The following is a 27,947-nucleotide window of genomic DNA, read 5'->3' as shown; positions in this document are numbered from 1 at the left end:
GGGGTACTGATTGTGAATGATCAGCCATGATCACATTGAATGGCGGTGCTGGCTCGAAGGGCCGAATGGCCTACTTCTGCGCCTATTGTCTATAAGCACATCTTCACCCTGAAAATGTCTGCTAGCCGAATGTTAAAGCTGATAAAAATTGAAAATTGTTGATATAAAATCTAACATTGAGTTTGGAAGGAAATTAGACAACTGTTTGAAAAAGAAGTGCTGAAGGTGATTAAACAGAAGTGAATTACTACAAAAATGACTACTCTGTGTATGTGCGTAAAAACATCCAATTCATTGTTTGCAGAGATATTGTTTTATTTGATTTGATTAATGAGTGTATACAACAGTAAATAATAAACTCAAAATCAACTATTTATGTTCCAGAATGAACTCATCCAGAGTGATTTGCTAAGGATAACTGTAAGCCACTATGTTGACATGGTGCTGTTATATTTCTAGAAGAAAAATCATTTCAATGTGGCCAAAGAAAATGTTCTAAATATAAACCAATTCTTAAAAAACTAAATCTACAAAATTCATGCAATACCTCCACTACTGTCTCAATTACACTTTTGAAGACACAACCATTTACGTGGAACTTCATAGGAGCTTCTCTCCACTCCTTCTTCTTCATATGGTATGTGCCAAGTATTTCTTGTTGACTGCACTATTGTGTCATAATTTGGTATGACCTATAGAGAAAAAACAAATGTTAAAAATTGTCAAGTAATGTTGAAACAAACTCAATATTATAAATTATAATAAATATTTTTGGTAGGAAAATGTAAAGTTCATTCTTTTTATATGACAACATTTAATCAATATGCAAATACTTTATACAAGCAATCTGCACTTTATAAACTATTACCAGAAGTTTAGCAAACATTCTTTAAAAATATTATTAGGCCAAATAACAGAGAGGTTTTGTATTTTTATCCTGTCAGTAGAATACAAACACAATAGTTTTTAGTATTTTGAGCAAAGGGAAACTCTATGAAGTACATAATAAAAATAGAAAAATTATTCAAAATGTAGAAAGTAATTATGACACACTTCTGTTCTTTCAGACAAAGCTCTACATGGGATGACATGGTCTGCAGTTTATGCAAGAGTATTAATCCAAAGCAGATTCAGAAGCGGATAGGCTGGGGAACTGCTGCATTTTCAATTTCCACAAGCGTTCGAATGTTGAAATACAGTTGGCAAAACTCAGAGTAGCCTGCAGATTTGGGACTTAAACAATTGTGGGGATCTCAAACTTGATGGCAGTTAAGTAATGTTGGCCACTTGGCCAGCAAATTCCAGCTCAGGATAACAATTTGAGGACTTTTTAAATGTTTGGACTTAGGTTGATTACAGATTAAAATTTCAGGTTAATGATCTTCCATCAGAAATGTAAAACAGATTAAATTTGAAGGCGTTATCAAAATACTTGAGTTACCAAACCTGCAACACAGGACTGGGTTGAGTACTTGTCCTTTCACCAGCTTCCATCAAATAAGGACAAGAAATACGGGTGTCAGGTTTCAGATTTAAGAGTATTCTGATCCATTTACTAACTCTTTTCATTAACTCTTTTCTCTCTGCATAGGCGATGCTCGATCTACTGAGTATTTTCCAAGACTTTATAGAACACAGAACAGTACGGAACAGGAACAGGCCCTTCAGCCCACAATGTTCTGCCAAACTAAATTAATAATCAAATGCCCAGATAAACTAATGCATTCTCCTTGCACATTCATGTACTTATCTAGCAGCCTTGTGAATGTCCCAATCTTATTTGCCTCTGCCACCATTCTAGACAGTGCGTTCTAGGCACCAAACATTCTGTGTGTAAAAAACTTGCCTTGCCAATCTTCTTTGAATTTACCCCTTCTCACCTTTAATGTTTGCCCTCTGATATTAGACATTTCAACCCTGGAAAAAAGATACTGGCTCTATGCCTCTCATAATCTTTTAAATCTGTGTTGATCCCCATAGCCTCTGCCACGCCGGAGACAACAATCCAAGTTCGTCCAATATCTCCTTATAGATATTATCTGCCTTCTAATCCTGGCAGCATCCTGGTAAGCCTCTCCAAAGCCTCGATATCTTTCCTCTAATGAGGCCACAATACTCCAAATGTGGCCTAACTAGCTTTTAGCATTGTATTTCAAATTTTGTTTCTGTTCTATTTAGCTATGATCTTCAATTCAAATATCAATGGAAAACAAATTTTATGCATTCTCAACATTAATATGAATCTCGGTTTTTTTCAAATTAATGGTGAAAAGGCAAAACTTATTTTCAGAATATTGCCTTTTCGCATCTGAGCTCAATATACTGTATTACGTATTTTCCCTTGAAAGAATCATTTACAACCTACTATCGCCCAGTCTATGCAAGAAGGTTTCTTCTAAATTATGTCAGTGTGTGCTCCCACCTCAAATTTCATCTTGTGCCCTGGATTATAACCCGACAGCACAAGCTGGTGTCCACGTTGCCACTTGAAGAACAGGCGCCGGGTGTTTTTGTCAGGCATACAAGCTTTATGATCCCTCATGAGGTCTCTACTAAGGAACTTACAATGATTGCCTGAAAGTATTGTTGCATATAAGAGAAAAGGGTCATCTTCTGATCTGGATGAAGAGAGAGCAAAACAAAACAAACCCTTATTAGGTCACATAGTATCTACATACACAAATATCTTTGTTGCAGCATATTCCACATTCCAAATAGGGGGGAAAAAATGGAAATTTAGCTTCTGTTCAGTAATGGTCAATTTGAAGGTCAATTAGCTAGCCTTGTGGTCTTGTGTAATTTTTTTCTCCTCTCCCTGTGGTGTCTTAGAAGCAATTAATTAGATCGAAGCCATCAATTAAATCTCTCATATGCAATCTAGCTTTGTGGAATTGTATTCAAAAGGTGATGGTTGTAGATTAGTGTTACATATAGTTCAGGATTTTGTGGATATTAGATCCACTTGTACAAAGCTAAGACACACGACTTTCATGTGTTAATCTAGAAAGCTGCACTGCTAGGTTGCTCAACGACAGGCAAATATGAGATGATTTAGGAGGGAAAGTTACTTTGTTACACATTTTAAACGTTGATCTTTAATGAGCAACGTCAAGTCATTCAGGAAACATGCAGCCCCTTGATTCACACTTCTTTTTGACTTATGCAATTCTCTGAAGGGAAACAGTTTTGGATTCAATTAAAACAGAGATCAGCCCAATATGTACAGGATGTCTGCAAAGGAAGTAAACCAGCAAAAAGATAGTAAGAGAGATACTATTTCAGTAGTATCAGCATGTTTTCAGATTAAATAGGAGTTATTCAGATGGACAAGTATACTCTTTATCAATGTTTTACATACAGAACAAAAACAGGCCATTTAGCCTCACCAGTATTTATGCTCCATGTGAATCTACTCCCATTTTTCCTCATCTCCATCTATCAACCTGGCCCTCTACACGCTTTCTGAGTCTTTTAGGCATCTATAGCGTTCACTTCAACGATTCCACCTGAGACTATGTCTGACATTTGTACCACTCATTGGGCAAAAAAGATCATTTAAATTCCCTATTAGATTTCATGGGGACTACAGTGCATTAATGGAACCTAGTTATGCCCTTCCACAAATAGAAACTCTCAATATACACTATCAAACTCTTTTATCATTTTAAAGATGTCTATTGGGTCACCCCACACCCTGCTTTTTTTGAAAGACCCAATAATGCACAAAATTTGAACTGTTTGTACCAAATAATTATTTAAAACTCAGTGCTCACTTTTCCCCCAATAGAATACAGAGATACAACATACAGTAGATTGCTGAATATTTTCAATCACTATCTATTATACCAGACAATGGGAAATAACTTCTGTAAAGCAGTGAGTAACTGGGAGGCTTCAGCGAGTGACCTTATTTCTAAAGCTAAATTCAGACAACCAAGGCATACTTAAATTTGCTAAAACAGCAGATACTTACCATTATGATTGAGACTACAGGATGGACATGTGAAAATAAATTCACTTTTCAATTTCTTTCTTTTGTTATCTTTTAAGTCATATATGTCAAACTCAAGGCCCGCGGTGGAATTATCTTTGGCCCGCGAGATAATATCTAATTACTATTAAAGCTGGCCCCAGTAATCGAAGCGCCTATGGCGTATGACATGGCTAATGCTGAGTTTATTCAGGTACCAGGTTTTCAGGGTTTTTAGTGTTTATTCGGCAGTCTTGCTCGGCAGTCTTCTTCATAAGAAACGGAATTTGTAAAGTGAAACACTTTGTAGTTATAGCAGAGACTGAGACACATGAGAGCAGGCTGAAAAAACGGAGGCAACGAAAGCTGCGTTCGCACGCGTCCGACTGATCCGGCCCGCATGAAGCTGCATTTTGGTCAATCTGGCCCGTGACCTAAAATGAATTTGACACCCCTGTTTTAAGTGGATGAGAGCAAGTAACATTACTGAATCAAGAGATACAGTCGGCTCTCCTTATCCGTGGGGGATTGGTTCTGGGACCCCCCGCAGATACCAAAGAACACGGATGCTCAAGTCCCTTATTTAACTTGTCCCAGTGCGGTGGTCTTTAGGACCCAGCGGAACCCCGGACTTTATTTAACATGTGTCAGTGCGGTGGACATTAGGACCTGGCGGCGCAGCTCTGGATCCGCAGTGTTTCTGTTCACGAAAATAATCACGATTGAAAATAAGGTAGAAGTAATAAAGCGATCGGAAAGAAGTGAAATGCTATCGGTCACTGGAAAAGCGTTAGGATACAGTTGGTCAACAATCGAAACAATTTTAATGGAGCATGTGAAAGGCCCTGCCCCGATAAAAGCTACAATTATTACTAAGCAACGCAGTGGTTTAATTATTGAAATACGTATGTTTCTTAAGTGTTTTATATGCATAGAAAGGTAAAATATGTACTATATACTAAGAAAAATGTTTGACTAACTGACGCTAAATAATACCGGATGTATTGACTTCCTGTTCTGACTTCAAATCCGACTTAAAGACGGACTCAGGTATGGAACTCATTCATAACCCATGGACTGCCTGTACTTTTAAGTCATTTCTAGATTACTTATAATACCTAATACAATGTAAATACTATGTAAGTAGTTGTTATACTGTATTGTTTAATGACAAGAAAAAATAGTCTGTACACGCTCAAACAACGAGTGCTGGAGAGAGAACTTCTGGGTTTTCCCGATCCGCGGTTGGTTGAATCCGCGCATACGGAATCCGCGGATAAGGAGGGCCGACTGTATTTCTTAATGATACTATTAGAATATATTAATGGTTTAAAATTATTCAGTATATTAACTTAATGAAATGAACTAGTAATTATAAGAATTGATGTTGATAATAGGAACTTGAGGCAGGGTTCCCAGAAGTTGGCAATTCAGAAGTCATGGAAAGGACTCAATTTTGAAAAACATAAAGATACTACAATTGATTGGAAAAGTACACTGGCAGGGATGACAGCAGATCAGCAATGGCTGGAATTTCTGGAAGCAATTCAGAAGGCACATGATATATACATCTCAAAGAGGAAGAAATACCATAAATTCCGGTTTATAAACCGACCCGGAATATAAGACAACCCCATATTTTCAAGGTTTAAAAAATGACTTTTTCATGTTACCTTTGAATAAGCCAACCCCTTCTGTGGAGGTTTTTGATTTAACCAGAAAAGATCACAAGATCTCACATGCTGGTACTCAGCTTCGCCGGATCCGGACCCTGGAAATTTTATGAACCAGTACCTGCTAAGAAAACAGGCCTACACATTGTAGAGCATTATAAGTGAATTCTTAATAAATAAATCAGGGAGCGAAGTTTTGGATTAGGCTCCCAATGGTAAAGAATCCTCTGAAATGTAACCCCTGTGAAACCATTTATCGCCCGTCGCAATCTTGTTAAAACATAACATGGGGTGGGGGGATCAGTACGTGTACTCAGTATTGAGTTTGCGACCACCACGTACAAAAGATTAAAATGAATGTGATACGATGCTGGATTCAAGCTGAAGGTTGTTGATTTTGCTAAAGGAACAAATAATTCTGCAGCTGCTAAGAAATTTAGTGTAAATGAGAAACAAGTGAAACAGTGGAGAAAGGCAGATGACATGCTGAGGGAAATGCCAAAGATGAAATGTGCAAACCGCGGGAAAACATGCCAGTGGCCAGAACTGGAAGAAAAAGTTTTAGAGTGAGTGAATCACCAGCGATCGTCTGGATACATTGTTACCAGAGAAATGATTCAAGTTCAAGCGTTGAAATGAGCCGAAAAACACAGTGAGGTCAGCGAAAATTTCAAAGCTACGCGAAGTTGGTGCACCCGATTTAAGAGTAGACGTGATCTTGTATTGAGACAATAAACAAAGATTGCTCAGAAAACTCACGCGGGGTGTTGTTTACGTTCAAGAACGCTGCTGGATGGACGAAGCGGGTTGCTTGAAGTGGGTTAAGGATGTGTGGCGTCGATGTCCCGAAGGTTTCAGGAAGGAAAAGTCGCTACTTGTCTGGGACAAGTTCAAAGTGCACTTGTCAGGTGAGACAAATGCAGCACTGAAAGCTGAAAATACGGACACAGCAGTCATCCCTCGTGGTTTGATCTCCGTGCTCCAGCCACTAGATGTGAGTTTAAACAAATCATTCAAAGAATTCATGCATCGACAGTGGAATGAATTTGACTCAAAAACAGCCAATAAATATGACCTGTCTTCCGTGTATTCGTTTTTCCAAAGTTGGCACCCTCTGTATAAGCTGACCCCCTACTTTTAGGACCAAAATGTAGGGCCAAATTCTCAGCTTATACACCGGAATTTACGGTATTCTAAAGGAAAGATGACACAACCATGGTTAACAAAAGGGAGGGCACAAAACAGAGCAAAAATTAGTGGGAAGATAGAGGATTGGGAAGCTTTTAAAAACCAACAGGATTCAACTAAAAAGGTAAAGGAGGAACACTAACGTAAGCTAGTCAATAATATTAAAGAGGACATCAAAAGTTTCTTCAGATACATAAAGTGTAAAAAAGAAATGAAAATGGATATTGGGCTTCTGGAAAACGATGCTGGAGAGGTAGTAATGGGGGACAACGAAATAGCAGACGTACTGAATAAGTATCTTGCATCAGTCTTCACTGTGGAAGACACTAACAGTATGGTGGAAGCTCCAGGTTTTCGGTGGGCATGAAGTGTGTGAAGTTACATTAATTAGACAGAAGGTTCTTGGGAAGCTGAAAGGTCTGAAGGTAGATAAGTCACCTGGACCAGATGGTGTACACCCCAGAGTTCTGAAAGAGGTGGCTGAAGAGATCATGGAGGCATTAGTAATGATCTTTCAAGAATAACTTGGTTCTGGAAGACTGGAAAATTGCAAATGTCACTCCACTCTTCAAGAAGGGAGAGAGGCAGAAGAAAGGAAACTACAGGCCAGTTAGTCTGACCTCAGTGGTTGGGAAGATGTTGGAGTCGATTATTAAGGATGAGGTCTCGGGATCCTTGGAGGCACATGATAAAACAGGCTGTAATTCCATGGTTTCCTCCACAGAAAATCTTCCCTGGAATTCTTTGAAGGAATACCAAGCAGGATAGACAAAGGAGAATTGGTTGATGTTGTGTATTTGGATTTTCAGAAGGCCTTTGACAAGGTGCCACACATGAGGCTACTTAACAAGCTATGAGCCTATGGTATTATAGGAAAGATTCTGGCATGGATAAAGCAATGGCTGATTGGCAGGAGGCAAAGAGTGGGAATAAAGGGAGCCTTTGCTGACTGGCTGCCAGTGACTGGAGGTGTTGCACAGGGGTCGGTGTTGGGACTGATTCTTCTTACATTTTATGTCAATGATTTGGACGATGGAATTGATTACTTTGTTGCAAAGTTTGCAGATGATACAAAGGTAGGTGGAGGGACAGGTAGTTTTGAGGAAGTAGAGAAGCTACAGATGGACTTAGACAGATTAGGAGAATGGCAGATGGTATACAGTGTCAGGAAGTGTAGGGCCATGCACTTTGGCAGAAGAAAGGGCTGCTACTTTCTAAATGGAGTGAAAATACAAAAATGTGAGAAACAAAGGGACTTGGGAGTCCTTGTGCAGGATCCTCTAAAGGTTAATTTGCAGGTTAATCTGTGGTGAGGAATGCAAATGCAATGTTAACATTTATTTCAAGAGAACTAGAATATAAAAGCAAGGATGTAATGTTGAAACTTTATAAAGCACTGGTGAGGCCTTTCTCAGAGTATTGTGAGCAGGTTTGGGCCCGATTGTAGAAAGGATGTGCTGAAACTGGAGAGTTCATAGGAAGTTCATGAAAATGATTCCAGATTAAAGGGCTTGTCATATGAAGAGCGTTTGATGGCTCTGGGCCTGTATTCACTGGAATTCAGAAGAATGAGGGATGACAGCATTGAAACCTATCAAATGGTGAAAGGCCTTGATAGAGTGGATGTGGAGAGCATGTTTCCTATGGTGGGAGAGTCTAAGACCAGAGGACACGGCCTCAGAATAGAGGGGTGTCCTTTTAGAATGGAGATGAGGGGGATTCTCTTCAGCCAGAGAGTGAAGATTCTGTGGAATTCAGTGGATGGTAGCAGCAGAGGCCAAGTCTTTATGTATACTTCAGGCAGAGATTGATAGTTTCTTAATTGGTCAGGGCTATGGGGAGAGGGCAGAAGGTAGGGCTGAGAGGATAATTGGATCAGCCATAATGAAATGGTAGAGCAGACTCGATGGGCCAAATAGCCTAATTCTGCTCCTATATCTTATGGTCTTATAATTACTTCCAAACTATACTTACAAGAACAAAATCATTTGGCTCATTGCCCTGTACCAGCTGTCTAAAAGAGCTGAAAACACAGCCCCACTCCACAATGTTTTCTTGATAAGATAAGCATGATTAATCCAATAACCCTTCTTTACCTTTCTTTTAACTCTGGTATTGGAAATTATTCAATTCTTTATGCTAAGATGGGGTGATAGCTTTTTCTGGAATTTTCCTTTTTACTTATTACTTTAAAATTTAACTTACATATTTGAGGTAAAGAAGCAGTCAGCATATTTCTGTATGGCAGCCATATGGCCTTTGTCCCAGCTCCGCGTTCCTTTCAACATGTGCCTACGCCCAAGGACAAGGAGACGCAAGTTTTGTCGGGCAAGATGAGAAACTACATCAAAGAGCTGTTTGAAAAACATTGCAAATTAATCAAGTTATAGTTTCATATTTAATGTAAACATTCTACATTTGCATACAAATGTATATTTATGTTGTCTTTTGCTAAACAATGAATTATGATAGGGATACTGTCGAAACATGACAATGGGCATTACAAAACTAACAAAGGCTATAGTGTAATAAAAGTCAAGCTCCTTTACTGCTAATAGCACCAGTTCACACTCTTTTTCCTATTAAACCTTTACAGAAATCCTTTGTATATTTTTGGGAAAATCCCTGCTTGTGAAAAAAGGAAATAATCCAAAATATAAGATATATTATTTTGTAACTGTCTCTTGTAGAAGACAACTACATTTCCAGATTTTTCAATGACTCCAAGTATAGGTAGTTCATTGGCAGTGAAACACTTCGAGGGATCTTGAAAGGCACAATATGTCCCGATAGGAGGCAAGCGGGGAAATGGAGACCCATCTCCCGTTTTTCAGGAGAAAATTCAGATTTCTTTTTTAACTACTTGGGATAAAAGAGGCACAACTGTGCAGGCGCGTGACCTCAGAGCATGGAAGATTTAAAAAGGGAAGCAATCTTCAACGGTTTTTTCGATTCACAGCAAGCAGGCAGCAGAGTAAGTCGCCGTTTTTCGGGAGAAAATTCAGATTTTTTTTAACTACTTGGGATAAAAGAGGCACGACTGCACAGGCACGTGACCTCAGAGCGCCGAAGGCTTGAAAAGAACACCGCCATATCCAGCAGGCAGCAGAGTGAGACAGTGCAGAGTGATAGGGTGTTGGCTCAATGGGCTTAGGTGGAAACAGAAAGAGGCTTCCTGCGACCATTGAGTCTTATAGTAAAGGGGGAAGTTACAGGTTTATTTATTTAGTAATAACAGTAGCAATAGAGGTATGCATCTAGGATTAGTGTTGTGCTTGGAGTGCCAGAAGTAGGGACCTTGGAAGCCTCCCAGCCTTCTCAAGGATTACATCTGCACCAGGTGCATTGAGATGAGGCTCCTTAAGGACCGTGTTAGGGATGCAACTTAGACAATAGACAAGAGGTGCGCAGGAGTAGGCCATTCGGCCCTTTGAGCCAGCACCGCCATTCATTGTGATCATGGCTGATCATCCACAATCAGTACCCTGTTCCTGCCTTCTCCCCATATCCCTTGACTCCACTGTCTTTAAGAGCTCTATCTCTTTCTTGAAAGCATCCAGAGAATTGGCCTCTACTGCCTTCTGAGGCAGAGCATTCCATAGATCCACAACTCTCTGGGTGAAAGAGTTTTTCCTGAACTCCATTCTAAATGGCCTACCCCTTATTCTTTAACTGTGGCCTCTGGTTCTGGATTCCCCAACATCGGGAACACATTTCCTGCCTCTAGCGTGTCCAATCCCTTAATAATCTTTTATGTTTTAATCAGATTCCCTCTCATCCTTCTAAATTACAGTGTATACAAACCCCGTCGCTCCAATCTTTCAACATATAACAGTTCCACTATCCTGGGAATCAACCTCGTGAACCTGATGACCTTCAGCTCATTAGGGAAAGTGAGGAGGTGATTGATAATACCTACAGAGATATAGTGGACAGCACCTCTGTGACAGTCCCCCTCAGAAATCGATATATTGTTTTAGATACTGTTGGAGAGGTTGAGCTGACAGAGGAAGACCACAGCGAACGGGACTCTGCCTAGTGCTGTGATCAAGAGAGCAAGGAGAAATGCAGTAGTTATAGGGGATTCCATAGTGAGGGGAACAGACAAGAGATTCTGGATGGTGTGTTGCCTCCCTGGTGCCAGGGTACGGGCTGTCTCAGATCGAGTCCAGAGTATTCTGAGGAGAGAGGGCGAGCAACCAGAAGTCTTGGTACATGTTGGTACCAATGACATAGACAGAAAAAGAGAGGAGGTCCTGAAGGAAGATTACTGGGAGCTAGGAAGAAAATTGGAAAGCCAGACCTCCAGAATAATAATCTCAGGATTACTGCCTGAGCAACGCGCTAATGAAGGTAAGAATAGAATTAAGCAGATGAATGTGTGGCTAAGTAACTGGTGCAGGGGGCAGGGCTTCAAATTCTTGGATCATTGAGATCTATTTTTGGGGAGGTATTACTTATACGAGAACGATGGGTTACACCTGAACTCAAAGGGTACTAATATCCTGGTGGGATTGTTTAATATAGCTGTTAGGGAGGGTTTAAACTAAGTTGGCAGGGGGAAGGAAACCAGTGTGTTAGGGTTGAGGAAGAGGAAAATATAAATAAGTCAAAGATACTGTGCAGCAAAGATGGCAAGAGGGACAGGCAGGTGAACAGACAGGATAATTTGCGGTGCGACAGAAATATAGCAAAATAGGTAACAGATACTGATCTAAATGTACTGTACTCAAATGCATGCAGCATTAGAAATAAAGTGGATGACCTTGTTGTACAGCCATAAAAGATATAACATTGTGGCCATCACCGAGTCATGGTTAAATGATAGATGTGATTGGGAGCAGAATGTCCAAGGATACACAGTGTATAGGAAAGATAGGAAGGTAGGTAAAGGGGTGGCGTGGCCCTGATGGTAAGCAACGATATCAAATCACTAGAAAGAAGGGACATAGGATCAGAAGGGGTAGAATCCTTATGGGTCAAGTTAAGAAATGGCAAGGGTAAAAAGACACTAATGGCAGTGATATACAGGCCTCCAAACAGCAGCCAGGATGTGGACAAGTTACAGCTGGAAATAGAAAAAGCGTGTCAGAAGGAAAATGTCAAGATAATTATGGGGGCTTTTAATATGAAAGTGGATTGGGAAAGTCAGGAAGGTACTGGTTCTCAGGAGAGGGAGTTTGTAGAATGCCTACAGGATGGCTTTCTGGAGCAGCTTGTCCATAAGCCCACCAGGGGATCGGCTGTTTTGGATTGGGTGCTGTGTAATGAACCTGAGGCGATTAGGGAGCTAGAGGTAATGGAACCCCTTGGAAGTAGTGATCATAATATGATTAAGTTCAGTTTCAAATTTGAAAAGGAGAAGCTGGTATCAGGTGTATCAATATTTCAGTGGAACAAAGGAAATTACAGTGGTATGAGAAAGGAACTGGCCCAAGTTGATTGGAAAAGTAAGCTAGATGGAGGGATGGTAGAGCAGAATTGGATGAAATTCTTACAAGAAATAAGGAAAGTGCAGGAAAAATATATTCCAAGAAAAAAGAAAGCAATGAATGGAAAAATGGCACAAATGTGGCTAACGAGAGAGGTTAGTTCTAAACTGGAAAAAGGGCAAATTTGAAGAAATGAGAAAGGATCTAAAAAGTGTAGATTGGGACAGGTTGTTCTCTGGCAAGGATGTGATTAGTAAATGGGAGGCCTTCAAAGGAAAAATTTTGAGAGTGCAGTTTGTATGTTCCTGTCAGGGTTAAAGACAAAATGTATAAGAATAAGGAACCTTGGTTCTCGAGGGATATTGGAACTCTGATAAAGAAGAAGAGAGAGATGTATAACATGTATAGGCAACAGGGAGGAAATAGATGCTCGAGGAGTATAAAAAGAGTAAGAAAATACTTAATAAATCAGGAGGGCTAAAAGAAGACATGAGGTTGCTTTGGCAGTCAGGGTGAAGGATAATCCTAAGAGCTTCTACAGGTATGTCAAGAGCAAAAGGATAGTAAGGGATAAAATTGGTCCTCTTGAAGATCAAAGTGGTCGGCTATGTAAGGAACCAAAAGAAATGGGAGAGATATTAAATGGGTTTTTTGCTTCTGTATTTACTAAGGAAACTGGCATGGAGTCTATGGAAACAAGGCAAACAAGTAGGGAGGTCATGGAACTTATACAGATTAAAGAGGAGGAGGTGCTTGCTGTCTTGAGGCAAATCAGAATAGATAAATCCCCAGGACCTGACCGGGTATTCCCTCAGACCTTGAAGGAGACTAGTGTTGAAATTGCAGGGGCCCTGGCAGAAATATTTAAAATGTCAATATCCACAGGTCAGGTGCCTGAGGATTGGAGGATAGCTCATGTAGTTCCATTGTTTAAAAAAGGCTCAAAGAGTAAGCCAGGAAATTATAGGCCGTAAGTTTGACATAGGTAGTAGGTAAATTATTGGAAGGAATACTAAGAGATAGGATCTACAAGTATTTGGATAGACAGGGACTTATTAGAAAAAGTCAGCATGGCTTTGTGCGTGGTAGGTCATGTTTAACCAATCTATAGAGTTTTTCGAGGAAGTTACCTCGAAGGAAGGAAGGCAGTGGATGTTGTCTACATGAACTTCAGTAAGGCCTTTGACAAGGTCCCGCATGGGAGGTTAGTTAGGAAGATTCAGTCGCTAGGTATACATGGAGAGGTAGTAAATTGGATTAGATATTGGCTCAATGGAAGAGGCCAGAGAGTGGTAGTGGAGGATTGCTACTCTGACTGGAGGTCTGTGACTAGTGGTGTGCCACAGGGATCAGTACTGGGTCCATTGTTATTTGTCATCTATATCAATAATCTGCATGATAATGTAGCAAATTGGATCAGCAAATTTGCTGATCGTACAAAGATTGGAGGCGTAGTGGACAGTGAGGAAGGTTTTCAAAGCTTGCAGAGGGATTTGGACCAGTTGGAGGAATGGGCTGAAAAATGGCAGATGGAGTTTAATGCAGACAAGTGTGAGGTATTGCACTTTGGAAGGTCAAACCAAGGTAGAACATACAAGGTAAATGGTAGGACACTGAGGAGTGCAGTAGAAGAGGGATCTGGGAGTACAGATACATAATTCCCTAAAAGTGGCGTCACAAGTAGATAGGGTCGTAAAGAGAGCTTTTGGTACATTGGCCTTTATAAATCAAAATATTGAGTATAAGAGTTGGAACGTAATGGTGAGATTGTATAAGACATTGGTGAGACCGAATTTGGAGTATTGTGTGCAGTTTTGGTCACCTAATTACAGGGAGGATATTAATAAGGTTGCAAGAGTGCAGAGAAGGTTTACAAGGATGTTGCCGGGACTTGAGAAACTGAGTTACAGAGAAAGGTTGAATAGGTTAGGACTTTATTCCCTGGAGCGTAGAAGAATGAGGGGAGATTTGATAGAGGTATATAAAATTATGATGGGTATAGATAGAGTGAATGCAAGCAGGCTTTTTCCACTGAGGTTAGGGGAGAAAAAAAAGAGGTCATGGGTTAGGGGTGAAGGGGGAAAAGTTTAAGGGAACTTTGGGGGGGGGTCTTCTTCACACAGAGAGTGGTGGGAGTGTGGAATGAGCTGCCAGATAAAGTGGTGAATGAGGGCTCACTTTTGACATTTAAGAAAAACTTGGACAGGTATATGGATGAGAGGGGTTTGGAGGGATATGGCCCAGGTGCAGGTCAGTGGGACTAGGCAGAAAAATGGATCAGCACAGCCAAGAAGGGCCAAAAGGCCTGTTTCTGTGCTGTAATGTTCTATGGTTAAAGCTAAAATAAAAGCAGAAGAGACGGTGTACAAGGAAGCAAAAATTAGTGGGAAAACTGAGGACTGGATAATTTTTTAAAACTTACAGAAGGAAACTAAGAAAGTCATTAGGAAAGAAAAAATGAATTATGAAAGGAAGTTGGCAATTAACATAAAAAAGGATACTAATTCGAGTTTTTTTTAAATATATGAAGAGTAAAAGAGTGACACGGGTAAATATAGGACCGACTGAAAATGATGCAGGAGAAATTATAATGGGTAATAAAGAGATGGCAGAGGAACTAAATGAGTATTTTACATCAGTCCTCAGTGGAAGACATTAGCAATATACCTGATAGCCAGAGGTCTCAGGGAATAGAATTACCGGTAGGTACTGTCAAGATTACTAGAGAGAAAGTGCTTAGGAAGCTAAATGGAGTAAGGATAGACAAGTCTCCCAGACCGGATGAGATGCACCCATGGGTTCTGAAGGAGGTGGCTTTGGAGATTATAAAGGCATTGGAAATGATCTTCCAGGAATCAATACACTCTGGCATGGTTTCGGAGGATTGGAAGGTTGCAAATGTAGTTCCGCTGTTTAAGAAAGGAGGGGGGGCAGCAAAAAGAAAATCGTAGGCCTATTACTCTGACATTGGTATTTGGAAAGTTATTGGAGTCAATCCTCAAGGATGAGGTTATGAAATACCTCGAGGTGCATGACAAAATAGGCCCAAGCCAGCATGGTTTCATGAAGGGAAGATCCTGCCTCACCAACCTATTGGAATTTTTTGAGGTAATCTCGAATAAGATTGACAAGGGAGAGGATGTTGTGTATTTGGATTTTCAAAAGGCCTTTGATAAGGTGCTGCATAAGAGGCTGCTTAATAAGATGACAGCCCATGGAATTACAGGAAGGATATTGGCTGATAGGCAGAAAGCAAAGAGTGGGAATACAGGGATCCTATTCTGGTTGGTTGCCGGTTACTAGTGATGTTCCGCAGGGGTCAGTGTTGGTGCCACTTCTTTTTACACTGTATATCGATGGTTTAGATTATGGATTAAATGGTTTTGTGGCTAAGTTTGCAGATGACACCAAGATAGGTGGAGGAGCAGGAAGTGTTGAAGAAATGTAAAGGTTGCAGAGAGACTTGGTCAGTTTAGGAGAGTGGGTAAAGAAATGGCAGATGAGATACAATGTTGAGAAATGTACGGTTGTACATTTTGGAAGAAGAAATAATCGGGCAATTATTTAGATGGGGAGAAAATTCAAAAATCGGAAGTGCAAAGGGACTTGGATGTCCTTGTACAGGATACCCTAAAGTTTAACCACTAGGTTGGATAGGCAGTAAGGAAAGCAAATGCTATATTGGCATTCATTTCAAGAGAAATAGTGTATAAAAGTAAGGAGGTGTTGATGAGGCTCTATGGGGCACTGGTGAGACCTCATTTGGAATACTGTGCGCAGTTTTGCGCCCCCTATCTTAGAAGGGATGTACTGATGTTGGAGAGAGTTCAGAGAAGATTTACGAGGATGATTCCTGGAATGCAGGGGCTAACATATGAGGAGCATTTGTTGGCTCTTGGACTGCATTCATTAGAGTATAGAAGAATGTGAGAGGATCTCATAGAAACATTTTGAATGTTGAAAGGGTTGGGCAGAGGAGATGTGGAAAGGCTGTTTCCATTGGTGGGTGAGTCCAGGACAAGAGGCCACAGTCTTAGAATTAGAGGGTACCCATTTAAAACAGAGATGAGGAGAAATTTTTTTAGCCAGAGGGTCGTGGATTTATGGTATCTAATTAGTCAGGGTATCAAGGGATATGGGGAAAAAGCCGGAAATTGGAACTAGATGGGAGAATTGTTTAGCTCATAGTGGAGTGGCAGAGCAGACTTGATGGGCCGATTGGCCTACTTCTGCTCCTTTGTCGTGATCAAAATCTGCTAAGGAATTGGAAGAGTTTTTACATACAAGATTGATTTAAATAAATAGAAACTAAGTGAAATTAAAACACATTTAGACTCTGATAAATTAAAATATTACGATAAAGACTTCCCCTAGGTTACGAACACCTGACAGAAGTACAGCCTGCACGTTTGTTTGGGAGAACAGTGGAACAGATCTGTTGGCTGCTGTGGGGGGGGGGGGTAGGGGTGTGTGAACTTAATCTGGAGCTGCATTTCTAACCTGTGTACTGTCTGGGTTATGAACAATATATATGAATGGAACCCTGCAGTAACCTGAGGAGAATTTATAAAATATGAAAAAAGTCAGCTTAATTTACTTTTTCTACTCTAATCTACAGGGTAAATCAATGGGGTTGTTACTATTGCAACAGGGTAAACATTGGCAAATAATCAAATATGATTAAAAAGAATGAGAACTCTTATTTTTCATTGTTATTTTGAAATCTAGAATTACTTGGTCCTTGGCTGAAGTTAAGAGGAGTATGTAACCAAATGCTCCAACTTCAGAATGATATGCTTTGATCATACTAACACCGAATGCTGGATTGTAGCGTGACTGTACTTTTGACATGATAATTTCTCCTCTTTCCATCACTAAATTGATTTTAAAAATACACCATATGGGATGTATATGGGCACACGGGTAAGTCATGACGCTAATGCCAGGAACATTCTTGGAGTCCAAGTTTCTAGTACTGGATTCAGTCTAAATTGGCAGTGATAGCTTCGGCCTTCTCTGTGGTTCTCTGATGAACTCTTCAAGGAATACAACAGGGTTGCACAATCTTGAGCTGAAAAGCTCCCTGAATCTGTGCCAAGTTAAATTTGGTACAAGTATGGCAGTCCCTGACACTAGTGTTTGGAGTAATGTTTTCACTACTTACTTTGTTCTCGTGTTTTTTCAAAATTAGTATATTGATATAGTTTTAAATTTAAAGGTCCCCGAGTCTGAATCCAAGTCGGATTGAGCGTTGAGCTAGCAACTCGGCCTCGTAAAAACAAGAACACCTTCAAAAGACGGTGCCCCGATAACTCCACTGTCAAGTTAAGGGCTATTCTTCTTTAAATGTAAAGATACCATTATTATTTACCTATATAATATTTTAAACTTTTATATAGCTGATTTTTGCAGAATGCTTGTCAAAGACATTCACAAAGATTCAATGGTCTTGATCACAATGACAGTGCTGAAAGTCTATGGAACTGGGCAGATGGGCCTCTGCTGCTCAAAAGGGTTCTGTGAATACAAATGGCTACCTGTGTTAAGACAACCCAATGTTGCATTCAGTGCTGGGTTTCTAATGGAAATGGGCCTTTGACAAACAGCGTGGCGTTGTGCAAGTAGGTAGCAATTTCTGGAGCAAAATAAGATCTGTTCCAATGACTCTTGAGACACACAATCACAAATACAACAGAGACTGAGAGAGGAGACATTTCTGCCTCTTCAATCTCTCTCTTTCATATTCCCATTTTGAAGTTTGCAGCTTGGCAACTTTCACTTCATATCCTCTTCACTTTGAATAAGCACACAGTCGGCCCTCCTTATCCACGGATTCAACCAACCACGGATCGGGAAAACCCGGAAGTTCTCTCTCCAGCACTCGTTGCTTGAGCATGTACAGACTATTTTTTCTTGTCATTATTCCCTAAACAATACAGTATAACAACTATTTACATAGCATTTACATTGTATTAGGTATTATTAGTAATCTAGAAATGACTTAAAAGTACAGGCAGTCCCCGGGTTATGAATGAGTTCCATTCTTGAGTCTGTCTTTAAGTCAGATTTGAAGTCAGAACAGGTACATCTGGTATTATTTAGTGTCAGTTAGTCAAACGTTCTTCCTTAGTATATAGTACGTATTTTACATTTCTATGCATATAAAACACTTAAGAAACATATGTATTTCAATAAGTTAACCACTGCATTGCTTAGTAATAATTGTAGCTTTCATCGGGGCAGGGCCTTTCACATGCTCCATTAAAATTGTTCCGATCGTTGACTGACTATAGCCTAACGCTTTTTCCAATGACTGATGGCGTTTCACCTCTTTCCGATCGCTTTATTACTTCTACCTTATTTTCAATTGCGATCGTGATTATTTTCAGAAACAGAAACAGTGCGGATTCAGAGCTGCGCCACCAGGTCCTAATGTCCACCTCACTGATACATGTTAAATAACGGACTTGAGCATCCACGAATTTTGGTATCCGCGGGAGGGTCTTGGAACCAATCCCCTGCGGATAAGGAGGGCTGACCGTATTCTCTTTCTCCATGCTCTGCACTTTCCAAAGAACCAAAGTACAAGCTTGGAAATTGTTCTTCCCCAAGAAGTTAGAGACAGGAACTCATGTGTCACTACATAGTAGAGTTGCACAATCCTGCCCTGCTTTGAGATGTGTAGATGCACATAAAATAATTGCGGGGGGGGGGGGGGGGGTGGTGCTAAAGGCTTTTACAGATACCAAGGAAGCCCTGGTCTCTGCACTTGCACTAAGATACCAGATGTGGCTCACCCCTCTCACCTGTACAGCAGCAGTGAGGGAGGGTATTATAACACAGTAGTGGTGCGGGACCATGAGAACACAAGAAGGCCAGTGGCATGATTCAATGAAACAGACACCCATTGCAGCAGGACTTCCCCACTGTGTGGGCAATGTGAGTCGTAGAGATGGGACAACTCATACTACACACAGAGCTCCTGAATACAGGGAGGCTGACAGCAGCCACCAACAGCAGCAGGCAGCTTTGGGAGCTGGTTCTCACCCCCAAAGACAAGTCAGTAATGATAGTTAGGGACACTGGAATGAATCCTGCAAGCACCGTCCTAACGGGGGAGGCACACGACTGCCAAATGGAAATAGAGCAGGAAGATGATATTGGTGTGATGGGAACACCTCTGGAAGGGGAAGCAGAGGAAATTTTTAAAGATGATTCTTGAAGGTACATAGACGGGAAGCCACAGACAGGGTGAGCCGTAGTAAAGGAAACAGGTGAAGAATTATCTTCAGGAGCACTGCCAGGGTGTTGCTCAACACAGGTAGTGGAACTGGTGGCCCTGATAGAAGCACTGAGCCTCAGTAAAGGCAGACAAGTACTGTAAATATATATATATATACAGACAGCCAGTATGTAAATGATTAACTGATGGCCTAGGCACGACAGGAATTTGTAACCTCAACAGGTGTGGGTATTCAACACAGGCACCTAATACAACAACTGCTGGAAGCAGAGGCGGCAGTAGTTAAAGTAAAAGCTCACCAGGGAGGGGAGAGTGAGGAGCAGAGAGGAAATGAGTGGGCAGACATCAGTGCGAAGACGGGATCACTGTAAGTCATCCCTACAATCGCCAAGGTCATTTTCCATAGTGAATAATGAAGCAAAGTATTCATTAAGTACCTCTGCTATCTCCTCTGGTTCCATACACACTTTTCCACTGGCACACTTGACTGGTCCTATTCTCTCATGTCTTATCCTCTTGCTCCTTAAAAATGTCCTGGGTACTTTGTAGGCTGGTACCCAAGATGGAGCTGACTAAATTTATAACTCTCTGCAGTTTCTTTCAGTCCTGAGCAGTAGCACCCCCCCCCCACCCCACCCCACCCCAATACCAGACAGTGATGCAGCCTGTCAGAATGCTCTCCATGGTACATCTATGGAAGTTTTTGAGTGTATTTGTTGACATACCAAATCTCTTCAAACTCTGAGTGAAGTATAGTCACTGTCTTGCCTTCTTTATAACTGCATTGATATGTTGGGACCAGGTTAGGTCCTCAGAGATCTTGACACCCAGGAACTTGAAACTGCTCACTCTCTCCACTTCTGATCCCTCTATGAGGATTGGAATGTGCTCCTTTGTCTTACACTTGCTGAAGTCCACAATCAGCTCTTTCGTCTTACTGACGTTGAGTGCCAGGTTGTTGCCGTGACACCACTCCACTAGTTGGCATATCTCACTCCTGTACGCCCTCTCGTCACCATCTGAGATTCTACCAACAATGGTTGTATTATCAGCAAATTTATAGATGGTATATGAGCTATGCCTAGCCACACAGTCATGGGTACAGAGACAGCAGAGCAGTGGACTAAGCACACACCCAAGGTGCACCAGTGTTGATTGTCAGCGAGGAGGAGATGTTATCACCAATCTGCATAGATTGTGGTCTTCCAGTTAGGAAGTTGAAGATCCAATTGCAGAGGGAGGTACAGAGGCCCAGGTTCTGCAACTTCTCAATCAGGATTGTGGGAGTGATGGTATTAAATGCTGAGCTATAGTCGATGAACAGCATCCTGACGTAGGCGTTTGTGTTGTCCAGGTGGTCTAAAGCCGTGTGGAGAGCCATTGAGATTGCATCTGCCATTGACCTATTGTGGTAATAGGCAAATTGCAATGGGTCCAGATCCTTGCTGAGGCAGGAGTTCAGTCTAGTCATGACCCACCTCTCAAAGCATTTCATCACTGTAGATGTGAGTGCTACCGGATGATAGTCATTAAGGCAGCTCACATTATTCTTCTTAGGCACTGGTATAAGTGTTGCCTTTTTGAAGCAAGTGGGAATTTCCACCCGTAGCAGTGAGAGGTAGCAGCGAGGTGGAGGCAGAAGAGAAGGAGTACTGGCGGAGAAAGGGAGCAAAGGGGGACCAGATGGGAGATGGACCCATGGGGAGAAAGGAGTCACAGTGGCCCCACCATGTATTAGGCAGATAGTACTGAAATTATACCATAGGGTGATGCATCAGGGAAGGCAGAGCATGATCATGACCCTCCAGCAGGACTGGTGGTGGCCAGGGATGGGCAGGGATGTTGAAAATTTCTGCCGCCATTGTATCATTTGTGCCCAGCATAATGCTGCTAAGGGCATAAAACTACAGCAAACCAGCCATGGCTGAAGCGACTCTGGGAAAAGGCGGGAGCAATGCTACTGTCTAGTAATTATGGATTACCACCCAGTGGGTAGAGGCTTTCCCAACAAGGGACTGCATCGCCAGCACCGCTGCACGGATTCTAGAGCAGGAAATCCTCCCGAGGTGGTGAACTCCAGTCCAGGTGGACTTGGATCAGGAGCACATGTCACAGGGAAAGTGATGAAGGAAATATGCCGACTGTTAGGGATTCAACAATGGTTCCAAGTACCCTACCACCCTCAGAGTTCAGGAATGGTAGAAAGGAAGAACTGAACAATCAAGAATGCCTTAGCCAAAGCTATAGCCGAGACAGGAAAGACATGGTTTGATGTATTACCAGGAATCCTAATAAGATAGTGAGCAATCCCCAAACTGCACACTGGGTCGCAGCCCCTACTGATGGGGTGAACAATGTGACTCCCTTATGGGGTAATTACAGGCTGTGGGGAGCCTGGGGCTTACAGGGATAGAATGACACAGTTTGTGAAAGACCTTTGTAACCATCTTAAAGTGTTGAAGGAAATGAGATAGTCCTCCCACAGCCTGGTGACCAAGTCATGGTGAGGGTGCTGACAGAAAAGGCAGGGTTTACTCCCAGGTGGGTAGGATCACAGATGGTACTTTTAACAAGTGACAGCTGTGTCTGTGTGCAGACTCAGCGAGGCAGCCAGTGGAAACAGGGGTAAACTGTGCGACTCACCTTCTTGTTGGCCCCATAGACAGAGTGGAGGATCAAATGTACCCAGTAACCATGTAATTTCAGAGAACCTAGGAAATGAACACCAGTCGGCCACACCAGACCTGACCACAGAAATGCACCCACAGCAAAATGCAAAGGCAGAAGACACCAAGAGCATGACAGAAACCCATGTAATGAAGGCTGGTTGCTGAAGGTAGATGGTTAGCTGATTAACACAGAATAGAAAAGATATTGGAGAAAATAGATGGGGTAGAATTTAGGTTACATCAGAGACACAAGGTTCCACAACTTTGATGGCAAGGCAGGCAGAGGAAGATTGCACATGGCATCTGAAGGCAGTCACCCCCAGCCTGAATGAGGACTGAATACAAACGAGCTGGCTCCTTTCAGCAGATGGGCCAGTGATTAACTGGACAGTTTGGAAGGAGGTGAAGTCCTTACAGTTATTCAAATAGAGACCACCCCAACCCCTTCCATCAATGAGAGAGCCTGATGCACTTACCTTGCTGGTGTCCCTGGAAGAGTGAATTTTAGCTACCAAAGAATAAAGGGGTAAAGTCAAGGAATGTGATTAAGCTGGAATCGGCCAGCAGCAGAGGAGGCAACAGACTTACGAACAAAGCTGTATTTCTAAAGACCATTGTTCAAATTTCTGGAACAATCTCTCCGTTTAGTATTTTGTAGGTAGCAATTAAGGGTGATAGGGTAGATGTAGATACAGATGCATATAAAATAATGGGGGGGGGGGGGGATTCCAAGGCAGGGCATTTCTGCTGGCCTATTTAAATAGATCCTCCTTAAGGTCAACATTTCCTGGTACAAATTTATTTTTGTCCAGGAGGTTCATGAAGAGGGACTGTTAGAGCGATTTTTGGGTTTAGCACATTTAGTGGATTACTTCGGCCTTTAGATCAGAATATGGATTGTGGATTTGATTTTAGTGCAGCTCTGAACAATAGGTTACTAAAAGCCTTGAATCACAGACCAGACAGAACAGGACAGATGCGCTTAGCTGAATGTCTGCATATGCATGGGTCTAATCAACATTCCACTGCACAGATGCGACAGTACCGTAATTAGCACTTGTTTTGGGTGTGATGGTGGGAAGATCCAGGCATTTTAAATGGTTACACATGTATAGTTCAAGGGGGCATTGTAAAAATGGAGTTGTTTGAATTGTCCTGAATTTTTTTTGATCTTTAGCATATAAAATGTGTGTAGTGCTGGGCAAAGGTAGACCTTCCCACCAAAAGCATCTCTGTTTGATGCTGCATCGTATTTTGTTGAATAAAGAGGCTGCTTCATACCTACCAGTACTTTTCTCCAATTACTTCCTTCATGCAACAGCAATTCAATTACCTGGAAATTCAATTACATAAACTGTTCCCCTACCCATCTTCTCTTCCTGAACATCACAGAATGAAATGTGATAGCTACCTCTGGGTTGCTTTACGTTACTCCAGAAATTTGACTATACTTTTCTGTACACACAGAGGAATGCAACATGATTGCCTGTGCTGAAACAAGCCCTATACTCCAATACAACATTCCCTTTCAACCAGCACAGTTGGATTTTGACCATGTTGGCCCTAGGTCCTCTGCAATGCAGCTGACCTGTCCACCACTCCCCAACCACAAGCATAGGTCCTACTAGCACTGATTCTGCCACTTTCTGATCTCCCTTGCACAACAAATGATTCTGTAAGTCCCAAACCTTCCATTGAATGAAAAAAATCAATCAGTTTTGGAAAGAATAAGGAAATTCAACATTATAGATAAAGGGAAAGGGAATAGCACTTGCAGTCAGCAGTCTCCAAGGACCCAAAAACCACTACCTATGATTCTATAGCAAATGGAATTGAACACTCACCATGAATGTAGTGGCCGGACTAAACTTGAATCAATAAAGGATGCTCGACAGTTGTGGCAAGGTTTAAATGCCATCATGTCTTATGAAGTCAATCAGGTGACATAGGCAACAACAAGGCTTCGCTTCCAGTTAAAGCTTTCCATGCTCACTTTGACTGTCAAAACATGGTGGAACCATCATGAACTCCCACAGCTCCTAACGATCCTGTGATCTCAGTCTCTCTGGCCGATGTGTGAGCAGCCTTCAGAAGGGTGAACCCACGAAAAGCAGAGGGCCCAGACAGGATATGTGGCCAAGTATTAGAGATTTGTGCTGATCAACTGGCTAGAGTGTTCACTGAGATCTTTAATTTCTCACTTCGGCAGTCTGAGGTACCCACCTGCTTCAAGCAGACTTCACTTGTGCCTAAGAAGAATGTGGTAACCTGCCTCAATGACTATTGTCCAGTAGCACTTACATCCACAGCGATGATGTGCTTTGGGAGGCTGGGGATGAAATCTGTCAACTCCTGCCTGAGGAGTCACTTAGATCCGCTCCAGTTTTGACTACTGTCACAACAGGTCAACATCAGGATGCTCTTCGTTAATGACAGCTCCGCATTCAATACTATCATCCCCACAAAACTAATCAATAAGCTCCTAGACAGAGGCCTCAATACCTCCTTGAGCAACCGGAACCTTGAGTTCCTCAGTTGTAGACCCAAATCAGTTTGAATTGGCAACAATATCTCCTCCACAATCTCCATCAGCACAGGTGCATCACAAGGCTTAGCCCCCTGCTCTACTAATTTATACTAAGTGCAGCTCCAATGCCATATTTAAGTTTGCTGACATCATCATTGTCATTGGCCAAATCAGCATATAGGAGGGAGATTGAAAATCTGATTAGAGTGGTGCCACAACAAAAACTTCTCACTCAATGCCATCAAGATCAAGGAGCTGATTATTGTCTTCAGGAAGGAAATCAGATCCATGAGCCAATTCTCATCAGAGGATGAGAAGTGGAGAGGGTCAGAAACATTGAGCACCTCTACGTGTGTTCTCTTGTCACTGTTGCCATCAGGAAAGTATAGGTGTCTCTGTATTCACACCATCAGGTTCAGGAACAGTTACTACCCCTGAACCATCAGGCTCTTGAACCAAAGGGGATAACTTCACTTGCCTCATCATTGAAATGTTGCCACAACCTATAGACTCTCTTTGAAGGACTCTTCATCTCATTTTCTCAATATTTATTGCTTATTCATTTATTATTATTTCTTTCTTTTTGTATTTGCCCAGTTTGTTGTCTTTTGCACACTGGTTGAACAACAAAGTTGGTGCAGTCTTTCACTGATTCTATTATGGCTATCATTCTATTACGGAATTGAGTATGCCTGCAAGAAAATGAATCTCAGGGTTGTATAGAGTGATAAGTATTTGATAATAAATTTACTAAAAACTTTGAACTTCTGAATACTATGACATGTTGACTTTTCTTTTTGATTGATTTTATTTTATACGTGCCTACACAATTTTGAAGAAAAAATGTTGCATGCTGCAACTTAAATACAACAGCTAATGATAAACAGTTGAATATCAGAAACTCTAAGGACTAAGCTTTTTACGTTACAAAACTCTAAACCAAGAACCATAACATTTCCAGTTTCAGATTTTTACAATGTGGACACAGGTCATTTCTATTGCTTTTCACAAACATCAATTCTACTTAGCTAAAGCTGACTTTTGGGAAAAATCTTAACAAGTGCTCAACATTTGCTGTTGGAAGTGTGTAGTCGTTCTGATGAAACATTAGATTGTAATCCCATATATTGTGTCAGGTGGATGCAAAAGATTGTATGAAACAATTTTGAAGAAAATAAGGGGAATTGTCCTTCGTCAATATTTCAATTAATTTCCTTACTTTAATATTCTCCAACCAACATTTCAAATAATCAGATTATTTGATCATCATCACATGGTTTATGATAGGGGTTTGTTCTGAGCAATTTATAAGGAGGACCACACCTCAGAAGTAATTCATTGACATTACTACACATTGGCATGGCCTGAATATAACCTAAATGCAAGTTTTCTTTATCTATTTTAATCCATAATCAAATTAAGCAAGCCTATGGGTCAACTCACTAACATTTGTAGCTAGGCAAAGTGAAAAGTAGATATGTTTGCTTTCTCATTCATTCTAAGCACCACCCTCTTCCTCCATAGCACTCTCCACCACTCCACCATATTATTGTCCACATGTGGCCATTTCCTTGACTAGAATGGTAGCATTTTACCACAATATATAAAATGCAATGGAACCCACTTATGGGTTATAATCTCATGATTTGCTCATAATGTTCTCAAAATGTTAGGAAGTGCATATGATGAAACATTATATACAACCAAGATGATGCAAGACAAAAAATTCTTCCTGCAGTCATCATAAAATTGGAGCATGTATGTAAAAAGACAAAAACAGAAAATGGTGGAATTTAAAAAAAAAACACATCACGCAGCATCTATGGAAAGAGAATTAAGTTTTCAAGTTTATAATCTACTAGGAGCTACCAGCACATTTTGTTTTTCTTTCAGATTTCCATCATCTGCAGTTTTAAAATTTTCATTTATATGGCAAATTAAAATAGCTACAACTTAAGTGGCTGATTAAACATCTCTTTTTAAAACGAACACCAAAATTGAAACATATAGCATTAAAAAAATCTACATTTTGCTCTTAACACCATCCCACACATGTAAAGTTGTTTGTCCTTCTCATAAACTTGGACTTTTTATCTTTGTCATTCTAGATAGTGAAAGCCCCCGATTAAAGGTGTGGGAAGCTATCAATATTTCAGTCAGCACAAGGTAACAATGAAACTGGTGCAATTTAAAATGAAAACTAAAGAAATTCAACCTAGTTTTATACAACAAATGTTATCAGTTTAAGGACTGTGCCATTTCTCTGTACAAAAGCACATGCTGTAAGAAAGGCCAGTGCTATTATTGCTAACCTCTTTTTTAAAAAAAAGAACATAAACGAGCACTTGATATGCTCTAACCTACAAGGCTATGAGACAAACTGGAAAGTGGGATTAGGCGAGACAGATGATTAGACCTGTTGAGCTGAACGGCCGCTTTCTGTGGAGTAAATCTCTACAATACACAGCACAGTTCGTTTCACTCATTTTCAGTAAACCTAAAAGAGCAACCTTTCTTCCCAAACATGTGATATCTTTCCTTCAGAGGCATTAAATATACAATTAACAAAATCCATATTTGATTTAATAAAATTTTTAAACATGGTAAAATAATTCAATGGAAAAAAGTACATCAGCAAAAAAATTCCCCTAAACTTTGAAAGATCCTGTGTGGGTGATAAATAAAACCTCCTGTGCTAATCTTTAGTTCCTGTGTTGGACTACTTTTATTGCATGTTAATACTTGCTTTAAAAACTGGTCAAAGCTGGAGATGCTGATATTTTGCATTCTGGAGACTCAAATATTTTACAAAAATTGATGTGACTTAATGTCATCAACACTTTCCAAAAATTCCAATGACGCAAAATTTGACAAGACAGCCAGTAACTCAAATATTGATGTATAATATATAATGAAACAAAGAAATGAAAAACATTTCAAAGCTTTAACTGATTACTGCAGTTTTTGAGACCTCAAATTGAACTGGAGCACTATGATTTTGGCCCTTGCCTAGTTGAGACATATCTGTGAGGTATGCAGATCCTTTAAAACTACAGAGTTGGTCAAATGGGGGTCCAATTAATTCAATCACAAAATTCTTAAAAGGGGGCTGCACCTGTATAGAGTAACCCAATGCTGAGTATATGGAGGATATGTTTTAAAAAAAGGTTAATCATCATTGCTATTCTCTTATTTTCCAGTTACAGTGTTAATTCCTGGTTACATTTTGGACTGTGTTGGAGATG

General features: G+C 40.8%; 1 protein-coding gene across 3 annotated transcripts in view; it reads right to left on the bottom strand.

The window, feature by feature from the left end:
- Nucleotides 1-294: 294 nt before the first annotated feature.
- The window catches only part of prorp (protein only RNase P catalytic subunit), a 68,934-nt gene continuing 41,281 nt past the window's right edge, over nucleotides 295-27,947 (bottom strand). For 2 of the 3 annotated variants that reach the window (XM_073039966.1, XM_073039967.1), the window contains 4 exons: nucleotides 9,037-9,185; nucleotides 2,423-2,618; nucleotides 548-692; nucleotides 295-455 (listed from right to left, as the gene is read on the bottom strand). In XM_073039966.1, coding sequence (XP_072896067.1) covers nucleotides 561-692; nucleotides 2,423-2,618; nucleotides 9,037-9,185 — 477 coding nt within the window. In that variant the 3' untranslated portion in view covers nucleotides 295-455; nucleotides 548-560. The remainder of the gene's footprint in view (nucleotides 456-547; nucleotides 693-2,422; nucleotides 2,619-9,036; nucleotides 9,186-27,947) is intronic. The other variant, XM_073039968.1, reaches the window with a different exon arrangement.

This window comes from Hemitrygon akajei, chromosome 3 (genome assembly GCF_048418815.1).
Source record: "Hemitrygon akajei chromosome 3, sHemAka1.3, whole genome shotgun sequence".
Lineage (NCBI taxonomy): Eukaryota > Metazoa > Chordata > Chondrichthyes > Myliobatiformes > Dasyatidae > Hemitrygon > Hemitrygon akajei.
This window is presented reverse-complemented; position numbering and strand designations above follow the sequence as displayed.